Here is a 10,089-nt window from a genome sequence, read left to right as displayed (position 1 = left end):
GGAGAGCTTCAACCTTGCCACCATGCCTCTTGAGGAGAGACATACTGGTCCAAACATAATGAAATGGATGGAGGAGGTGATAGCAAAGTTTGACATCTCGCCTGCCAAAATCATAGCAGTAGTCCATGACAGTGGGTCCAACATGGTGGCAGCAATGGGAAAGCTGGAAGAAAAATATGGATGGGCCTCTATCCGTTGTGCAGGGCACCAACTCCAGCTCATAGTTAATGCTGCCCTCAAAGAAACCACCATCAGCAGAGCGCTAGGTGCTGCGAGGGCGCTAGTTGAGCACTTCAAGAGAAGCGAGCTGGCCAGCACAAAGCTGAAGATGAAACAGGACCACATGCAGGTAGCGAAACACACACTGATCCAGGACGTCAGTACAAGATGGAATAGTACGTTCCACATGGTAGAGAGACTCCTGGAACAGCGCTGGCCTGTCACTGCCACTCTCTCAGATCCTGAGGTAACTCCAAGGGGCAAGCACTACTTCGACTTGAAACCAGAGCAATGGGCGCTGCTTGAAGAGCTGAAGCAAGGGCTGGAGCCTTTTGAGACTGCTACCGTTTACCTTAGTGGACAGCAGTACACAACCGTTTCAGGTCTTCCACAGGTGGTCAAAGGACTGAAGCGATCCATACAGCAGAGCCAATTTGAGACAAGGTCAGGAAAAGCATTCTTGGTCAGTGCAGGAGATGGGATAACAGATAAATGGGGAAGTCTGACCACCATCTCAGCAGAGAAAGAGAACAAAATTGTTCTTTCAGCTGCCTTGGACCCCAGATACAGAAAGCTGAAGTTTGTGGCTCCTGAAGATGGCGCCAGGGTGCAGGGGGCTGTTCAAGTGCTTGCTCTCAAAGAAGCAACAAAGGAGCCTGGGACACATGGGGGTACACGACAGCAGGAGGCGGCCAACGTTCGAGGCAGAGGGGAAAAGTCAGCTCTGGACAGCCTCCTTCAGTCTGACACAGACAGTCAGAGTGAGGATGAGGAAGAAGCGTCCCAGGAGGACCAAAAGATCCTAATGGTGAGAAATGAAGTGCATCTGTACTTCGCAGAGTCCTCAGTATCCAAAAAGGATGACCCTCTCAAATGGTGGCGTGCAAATGAGGGGCGTTTCCCCACACTATCAAAGCTGGCAAAATCGTACCTGTGCATCCCTGCAACCTCCACCCCATCCGAGAGGATCTTCTCTGCAGCAGGGAACATCTGCTCTCGAAAGAGAGCAAGCCTCACTCCAGAACATGTGGAAATGCTGACTTTCCTTGCTATGAATAAATAATTGTTAGTGTGGTAAAGGTTATGGTCGAAAAGGACACTTGAAGTACATCTTAATCCACACAGGAGAGAAATCTAATTGCTCAGTCAGGTAAATGTTTTGGTCAGAAAATGCAGTTTTTTGTTATATTTGCGAAGAGTGAGACCAAACCTTTTCTCTACAAGTATTTCTTTTTGTGGATAGTTGCTCTTTTTTAATTGTGTATTGTGCCTACCTCATTTGATTTCACAGCACTGTTCAATACATTTAAAATGTATGTTTGATACCAGAGATGAATGAAACAAAGCAAAACTTAGGCTATTTATTTTTGTTTTCTTTGGGTTGCCTAGTCCCTAGCCTACCTCTTTTTACTCAGCAGTTTGCACTCTCTACATTTAAAAATGTTTGATGCCTGAGTGAAACAGAACTTGCATAGGCTACAAGTGTTTATTTTTTGTTATTTTGCACTATTGAAAAATGCTGTTACATGCAACGTTCAATAAAGATGAATGTTTGAGTGAATTATCATCTTCCTTGTCTTTATTTTTGGTTAGCAGCACATGTAATTTATGATCTGATTAGTCGACTAATCGTTAAAATAATTGTTGACTAATCGATTATCAAAATAATCGTTTGTGGCAGCCCTAATGAGAATGAGGAATTTGGATTACAATTAATAATTGAGAAGGTGAAATTTGGACTACAGAATGATGAATAATATTATTTTCATACAAGTGTAGGCTATTGTGTTCAGCCGTACTCAGTTGATTCCAAAGATTTAGATTTAGATTTAGAAATGATGTTGTACAACCAATAGAAAGACTGTGAGCCTGTTTGTGTGCAGGTCAGGTCTTTTTTCTCTTATTGAGAAAACCCCATGAGGATGATCCAGAGAACCAATTGATGGCGAGCCACCCAATTCCAGGATTCAGGATCTACATAGCTACAGTACTGCAACAGCAGTTTGACCATCAGCCTTGTGGTAGGATTGTGCTAGTCAGGCTGGCATGGCACCAGCCCAACACAGCAGCACGTCTTGAGTGAGAGACAGAAATCAGACATTGGGTCAGCTCAGATCCAGACTAGTTTGACTGAACTACAGTCTTGGACGTCTACCAAGGACACCTGAACAAGGACGATTTACACACACACATACATCCACACAATACCATTCATATTTTATTTGGGCCCAGTTTATTATTTTTCTTATATTGTAATTGTATATATGTTGTGTTTGCTTACCTTTTGAATATAAAGTGCAAACTAAGTTGCAAACTATTTGGATTTACTTGTGGTTGTGGTTATTGCACTGACTTTATACCTTGCTCCTTTCGAACCTAGCTAGCGTATGTTTATCCAGAAGTGGGTTACATAAACATCACTAATTTAAACTAAGATTTCTGATACAGTATACCCACTTTAGTCAGAGTATATCTACTTTAATCACCATTGCCTCTCGGAATGCTTGAACACGTCCAATAGACCTTAGTCAATCAATCAAAGCTTTATTTCTATACCGCATTTCATACCCAGAGGCAACACACTGCGCTTTACAATGAACAGGGGAGGTGGGCATACGACCCCTACATATTCCAGAGGGAAGCAAAAAAACGGTATCACCCGGGGCCAGATAAGTGAGCTGTAACAAATTCTTCCCTGACCCCTCAAGGCGATCGAGCAAGCTCCTGGAGTATGTTTGTCTACCGGCTAAGAACATTTCTGTAAGGGGGCTGGTTGGCTAGCTGACCCAAACGCAGGACCACGGACACAGACGGACAGTTCCAAGCCCAGAGGGCGGTTTAATATAAAAGGGGCAGTACAGAGGGCAAGGCAAAAGGGTTGTCAAGTTCAGGCAGGGGTCAATCGATCAACAAACAAAGTCCAGAAAACGTAATCCAAGCCGTGGTCGAGGTCCGGTGAGAATGGGTCGGGGAAGCCGTGTGTCAGTCCAGGAAAAGAGCAGCAAACAAAACCGGAATCTGGAGGAGTGGAGAGTAGAATGAGTAAAGGGAAAAAAAACTACTATAACAACTACTATAACGGGAACTTCATATTACCAAAAAGGAAGCTATGCCTCCGAAAGCTCATCTGCTAATGTATTTAAGAGTCAAAGCGAGACCTCGTGATAGTCACAATTCATACATCAAATTACATTACATCAAATAAAATATCCAAGAAAGAGCATGGATCGGCTCGGGACATATAAGCCCCGTCGAGGATGTCTTGAAAGGCCAGGAAAAAATACTTTTATGATGATAGGCAATGATGATAGCAAAATGACCACTGATTTAGTTATCATACAAACAAAGGTATAATGCCCATATAAATTGCCCCTGTGGCAGTAGCATTCCCACGTTAGAATTTGCGCGGATACGATGACTAATTGAATCTATCAGGCACCGGTGTGGACGCATGTGGCCTATAAAAAAAACAAGGGTAACTGCACATATTGAGCGACATGGCAGATATGAAGAGGAAGCGTGTGATAGCGTTCACCAAAGAATAACTAGTGATCATGCTGGACGAGGTGGAGCAACCGAAGGCCGTCCTGTTTGGCGGCTACCAGTAGGGCCTATGCACAACTCCAGTAGGCTACTTCCTGAAACTAGACATGCTTCTCTATTTCCTGTCCTACACTTTGGATGAAATGATTATTCAGGAATTCCTGAATAATCATTTCATCCAATAGTGTAAGACAGGAAATAAAGAAGCATGTCTAATTTCAGGAAGTAGCCTACTAGAGTTGTGCATATAGCCCATTGAAGAAGACTCCTGGGTCACCCAGGGAGTGGACAGTCAGCAAGAAATGGCAGGACTTCCGCAGTCAGGCCAAAAGCCGGGGGGCGGCAGTGCGCCGAGAGGCAGAGCACCGTGCTTCCCCTCACCCCGGAGGAGGAGAAGGCCCTATCGATCATCGGCCTCACAGCCTTCCAAGGCATCACTGTTGGTCTTGATTTGGAGTCTGGAGAGGGCCCCTCCAACATCCAGCCCTCAGCTGAATCACCCCAAGCCTCCCAGCCCTCAGCTGAATCACCCCAAGCCTCCCAGTCCTCAGCTGAATCACCCCAAGCCTCCCAGTCCTCAGCTGAATCACCCCAAGCCTCCCAGTCCTCAGCTGAATCACCCCAAGCCTCCCAGTCCTCTGGAGAGGAGACCCCAGCGCAGTCAGACTGCTCCACCCCGTCGACACGCTCTCCCCCCACCCCCCACGCACCCCATGACGTCCCCCCCCCGCCCCCCGTGAGAGGCAGCTGAACACAACGGATGCGAGGTGCGACTGCAGCGAGGAGCTCCTGGAGGTGGGGAGGCAGAGGCTGGGTGTGCAGCGTGAGAGGCTGGACCTGCAGAACAGGCAGCAGGCCCTAGCGGAGGCACAGTTTGTGTGGCCCTCCATATCAGTGCCCATCATTCTGCCAACTCCAGGTAGGCTAAGTGTGTATTTTATATACTCTGTCTATTCCCACACTGCATGCATTCCATTCAATGTCGCTAATTGAATTTTCCTCCCTTGCAGATGATGCAGATGCCTGAGACACACTGCACACACTCACCACACACACTACATACACTTACCACACACTGCCCACCCACTACAGTACACTGCTCACACACACTACATACACTCACCACACCACTCATCCTTCCTAGGTGTTGCTACCTTGTCGTGATGGGAAGGCTTGTGTGCCTCCATGACCATGAAGGCTATATTGTTGGGGGGTCACCCCCCAGCAGGTTCAACCATGCCGGGCAGGTTCAGGGTAGAGGCCAGACGAAAAGCAACAACTGGCCCTCCAGGTTGGGGGTTGGGCATGGGTCTAACAACCCCACCCCGGAAAAAGACAGCCTGTTACAGGACAAAAGTCTGAAGAACAAACCTGCCCATGTTTTTTCCCAACCAATATTAAACAAGTTCCCTTTATCCTGTATATTTGTCGTTTCTTGCCACATTACAACAGTAGAGGTTTTGAAGAAGGCACACAATATAACAAACAGCATTTGTAAGATCACTAAATACTGTGAATCTGTTAGCAAAGTACACTACAAGGGCAACAGTATTGGGCCACCTACACATTACAACTTTCATGACATCCCATTCTAAATGAATAGGCATCATATGGAGTTGGTCCCCCCTGTGCAGCTATAACAGCCTCCACTGTTCTGGGAAGGCTTTCTACAATATTCTGGAGCGTGTGTGAGGATATTTGACTCTTCATCTAGATGGCCTCATTGGATTAATCAATTCGCCAGGATATCTGTCTGACAATATATAAAGACAGCCAGAAAAGTCAAACAACATTCCCATGATGTGTTCTGTAGGCTCCATGACATTATTTTCATCATTCAAGTTAATTGTATTTTGTGTACACTAATGATGTGAATCGCGCAGGTAGGATAGATTTGTATTGCTGTATTGCAACTCTCCTTTTTAAAAGTGTAATTTTGCTCTAATCGAGCTAAAACTATAACGGGATGAACGGAGCGCATCGCCAAGGGACAGCTTATGATGGGGTCCGACTGCCCTACGTAAAGTATCCCTTGGCTGTGGTATACCTTGGCTAAGAAGGCTCTGGGAAACAACGCTTCGGCTCCAAGGAGGGCTAACGATGTATCTTCGGAAGGTACATCGTAAGGGCGATTTACGATGTACCTTGGGTGGAGCTGTTTCCCAGAGCCTTCGTAGCCAAGGTATACCTTGGCTTAAGAAGGTTCTGGGAAACGAATCGCCACCTAGAGGTGGACCTAACGATGTTCTTAAGAAGCACGTAGCGCTACGATGCCTTACGATGCCTCTGGGAAACGCGGCCCTGACCTATAAGGCAGGGGGTAAAGGTTGGAGTGAAAGGATGAACATGTGGAGGTTTGGGGTATAGTCCCATGAAGTCTTTCCCACCGGGTCGTGAACTCCCGGTCTCCTGGGTGGGAGTCCAATGCTCTCACCACTACTCTACTTGTGCAGTGGAGATCGGCGGGTTAATTTTGGTGTCCTTCTTGATTTTGGTATGCTGGGACTACTGCCTCTTGTGGTGCCAACAGAGAGATGCAGGCCAACATTGTCGGGAGTAAGGGAGGGAGGGAGTGAGGGAGGGAAAGAGGGAGGGAGGGAGGGAGTGATAACCCGACAAATGCTATACTAGCTGCGCGGCTGGCCAGCCACGCACAAACATTTAGAATTATATAATTATTTATTTTATTTTATTTTACACCACGTCCACTGTAGTGGACACGGAGATACTTTCAATATGAAAATGTATTATGACACCGGGATAATTTAAAATTATTTTACAAATGAAAAAACATATTAAAGCTACATTTATTTTATTTTTATATTTTATTCCCCTTGAGTTTGATTAATTCTTCTCCTGTTTGAATGTTTTGAACTGTTGAACAGTAGAAATATATTTGCATCCAGCCAATCTTACCCCTTTTTTACTCTTGACTCGCTGCTTTCTATCTCCCCACCTCTGCTTTGCGGCATTCGCTATGAGCCTGTTCTGCTAAGTGCTTACTGTGCTTTGTTATATGATTCACTTAAATATCATATCAGACACTACAGAGATAGCTAACACATAATGGCCTACCATGTAGGCAACATCTCTGTAACTATTTGTATTCTCTACTGATAGTCATATCTCTTCTATTAAGTATTCAGCCCATGTTAATCGCTCTGTAAATGTTCTTAGTCAAGACAAACATATTCCAGGAGCTTGCTCGTTCGTCTAGTTGAGAGAGTTCAGGGAATACTTTTTTACAGCTCACCTTTCTGGCCCCCGCGTGAAACTGTTTTTATGCTTCCTTGGAGTATGTAGGGGTGAGACCTATGCCCCCCCCCCCTCTGTGTTTGAAATGCAAGTTTGATTTGATTTGTCCTAAAGGGGGGACAGACTCAATCATGGGAACCCCCTCATTCTGCAGTGAATGGCGACACCTTGTGGTCATTAGATGGTACAGCAGCAGGTGAGTTCCAGTTTGCCGTGTATGCAGTGGCACAGCCTGGGCCCTGGCAGCAGCTCCTGGCACAGAGAGGAAGAAATCAGCCACAGCTGATAGACATGAATTTAGAATTCACACAGCCAACGGTCGGCGCAAGTTGGACACAATTGTCGGACAATGCAATGGGATATGGGAAGGGATCTGTGCTGATAACCGACTGCTCAGTTCTGATCCTCACAAACAAGCCTGTCATTGGAAACCACACCCATCACACCTGATTGCTGTGGCCAGAAAAGCAGGTGAAAACAATCAAACTGGTTATTAGTGTTTAAAGGTGAGCCGGATTGTGGCATGTGCTTCATGGATTGATTAAGCTGTTTGGGGCCAACGGTTAAATCGTTTTACAGTCTATGGCTATTGAGAGTCAGTTTGTAAGGGTAACATTTCTGTAGCAAAATGGTGGTAAGTTCATTATTATACTTCATTATAGTTTGGGAAGTGTGAGCTTTTTGTGTCTCACTGATTTATCAGGAGTACTGCCTTCTTTAAAGAATTAAATGGGGTTTTAATTAATTTGTAATGCTGCAAGTCTTGTATTAGTTACACACAACCACTTGTAGGTGTTTCTCCGATAGGAGTATCTCTATCCTTGTCAAACTAAAACGACCATGTCTTCCTTGGTAGAGGGAATGCATCTCAGTACACATCGGTCAAGCAGGTGTCCAGATGGGCAACTCATGCTGGGAGCTCTACTGTCTGGAGCATGGCATCCTGCCTGATGGGACAGTCTCTGCATCCAGTGGCATTTCTCCCAATGACTCAAGCTTTGGTACTTTCTTCAATGAGACTGGTACTGGGAAGTATGTTCCCAGGGCCATCTTCATTGATCTGGAGCCTTCGGTTGTGGGTAAGAAAAGCAATTTGTCTGCAGGTTTCCTCTGGACTGTTACAGTAATGTTCTCATTTCCTCATCACAAAATACTCAATTCTGCAAACATGTCCTTGGGTTAACTTGTATTTGATATTTTTAGATGAGGTAAGAAATGGGTCCTACCGTCAGCTGTACCACCCTGAGCAGCTCATCAGTGGCAAGGAGGACGCTGCCAACAACTACGCTCGTGGGCACTACACCATCGGCAAGGAGATCGTAGACTCTGTGTTGGAAAGGCTGCGTAAAATGGTGCGTTTAAGATCGTGCCCAACTGCTGTCAGGCCCCATTTGAATTCACTACTGTAAAATGTTACCTTCCTTCCCCCCCTGAAAACCAAACAACCAAACATATATTTTGAGGGGTGATGTTTGGGGTAGGTTTTTTTTTTTTGGGGGGGGGGGGGGGCGAGTGTTATATTTTTTTGGCACCTTTCTAAAAGCTCTGTGGTTGTAGTATTGATTAGTCTACATTGAAATCTTGACTTGCACCTTTTGTTGTTCATTTAATAGACTAATAATAATTAAATAGACTAATGATCATTGTCTTGTTCCCCAGTCGGATCAATGTACTGGACTGCAGGGCTTCCTCATCTTCCACAGCTTTGGAGGAGGGACCGGCTCCGGCTTTACTTCCCTGCTGATGGAGCATCTGTCTGTTGACTACGGAAAGAAGTCCAAGCTGGAGTTCTCCATCTACCCGGCTCCACAGATGTCCACAGCCGTGGTGGAGCCCTACAACTCCATCCTGACCACCCACACCACCCTGGAGCACTCGGACTGCTCCTTCATGATGGACAATGAGGCCATCTTCGACATCTCCCAGCGTAACCTGGAAGTGGAACATCCGACCTACACCAACCTCAACCGCCTCATCGCCCAGATCGTCTCCTCCATCACTGCGTCCCTGCGCTTCGACGGAGCCCTCAACGTGGACCTGACTGAGTTCCAGACTAACTTGGTGCCCTACCCCCGTATCCACTTCCCCCTGGTCACCTACGCGCCCATCATCTCTGCAGAGAAGGCCTACCACGAGCAGCTCTCTGTCCCGGAGATCACCAACGCCTGCTTCGAGCCAGCCAACCAGATGGTGAAGTGCGACCCCAGGCGTGGCAAGTACATGGCCTGCTGCCTGCTCTACCGCGGTGATGTGGTGCCCAAAGACGTCAACGCCGCCATCGCCACCATCAAGACCAAACGCTCCATCCAGTTTGTGGACTGGTGTCCCACTGGCTTCAAGGTGGGCATCAACTACCAGCCCCCCACAGTGGTCCCTGGAGGAGACCTGGCCAAGGTCCAGAGGGCTGTGTGCATGCTGAGCAACACCACCGCCATCGCTGAGGCCTGGGCCAGGCTGGACCACAAGTTTGACCTGATGTACGCCAAGAGGGCCTTCGTGCACTGGTACGTGGGAGAGGGCATGGAGGAGGGAGAGTTCTCTGAGGCCAGAGAAGACATGGCCGCCCTGGAGAAGGATTACGAAGAGGTGGGCACAGACAGCGTGGGAGAGGAAGAGGAGGAAGAGGAGTACTGAAGGGTCAATGCCATCTAACATTCCAGATGAATTCAGGAAGACGGATACATTCCCTGCTTCCACATTGACCACTGTTACCTGTTCTGTGGTGTAGTGAAAATAAAATGCATATACCTTCATTGTGTGTGAATTGTTAATTTTAGACCACCGTCTATGAATGAATCAGATTATTACCAGGTAGTTTTTACACATACTTGGAAGTAGGATTTGTTCTGGTCACCTGGTGCATAACACTGATGGGTACACAACATTAGGCAGGGTGCAAGGACAAGACGGGACAGTGCAAATAAAAAGACAGTGCAAATGAACAATGAAACCACCCCCATTAAATCATTGATGTGTACCTCATCAGTGGTGCAGTGGAGGGTATATGGAGTACACCTTTATCCATGGACACAAAGTATATCCACTTTTTTAAACATCACTAATTTAAACTAA

The 10,089-nt window shown here is 46.5% G+C and overlaps 1 protein-coding gene across 1 annotated transcript; it reads left to right on the top strand.

The window, feature by feature from the left end:
* Positions 1 to 7,915: 7,915 nt before the first annotated feature.
* Positions 7,916 to 9,651, top strand: LOC311313323 (tubulin alpha-1D chain-like; the record flags this gene model as incomplete). Its single annotated transcript, XM_084443445.1, has 3 exons — positions 7,916 to 8,096; positions 8,221 to 8,369; positions 8,677 to 9,651. The coding sequence occupies 3 exons, from the start codon at positions 7,916 to 7,918 to the stop codon at positions 9,649 to 9,651; spliced, it is 1,305 nt and encodes a 434-aa protein (XP_084299571.1).
* Positions 9,652 to 10,089: the final 438 nt, after the last annotated feature.

The sequence above is a fragment of the Borostomias antarcticus genome, assembly GCF_949987555.1.
Source record: "Borostomias antarcticus genome assembly, chromosome: 9".
Classification (NCBI taxonomy): Eukaryota; Metazoa; Chordata; class Actinopteri; order Stomiiformes; family Stomiidae; genus Borostomias; species Borostomias antarcticus.
This window is presented reverse-complemented; position numbering and strand designations above follow the sequence as displayed.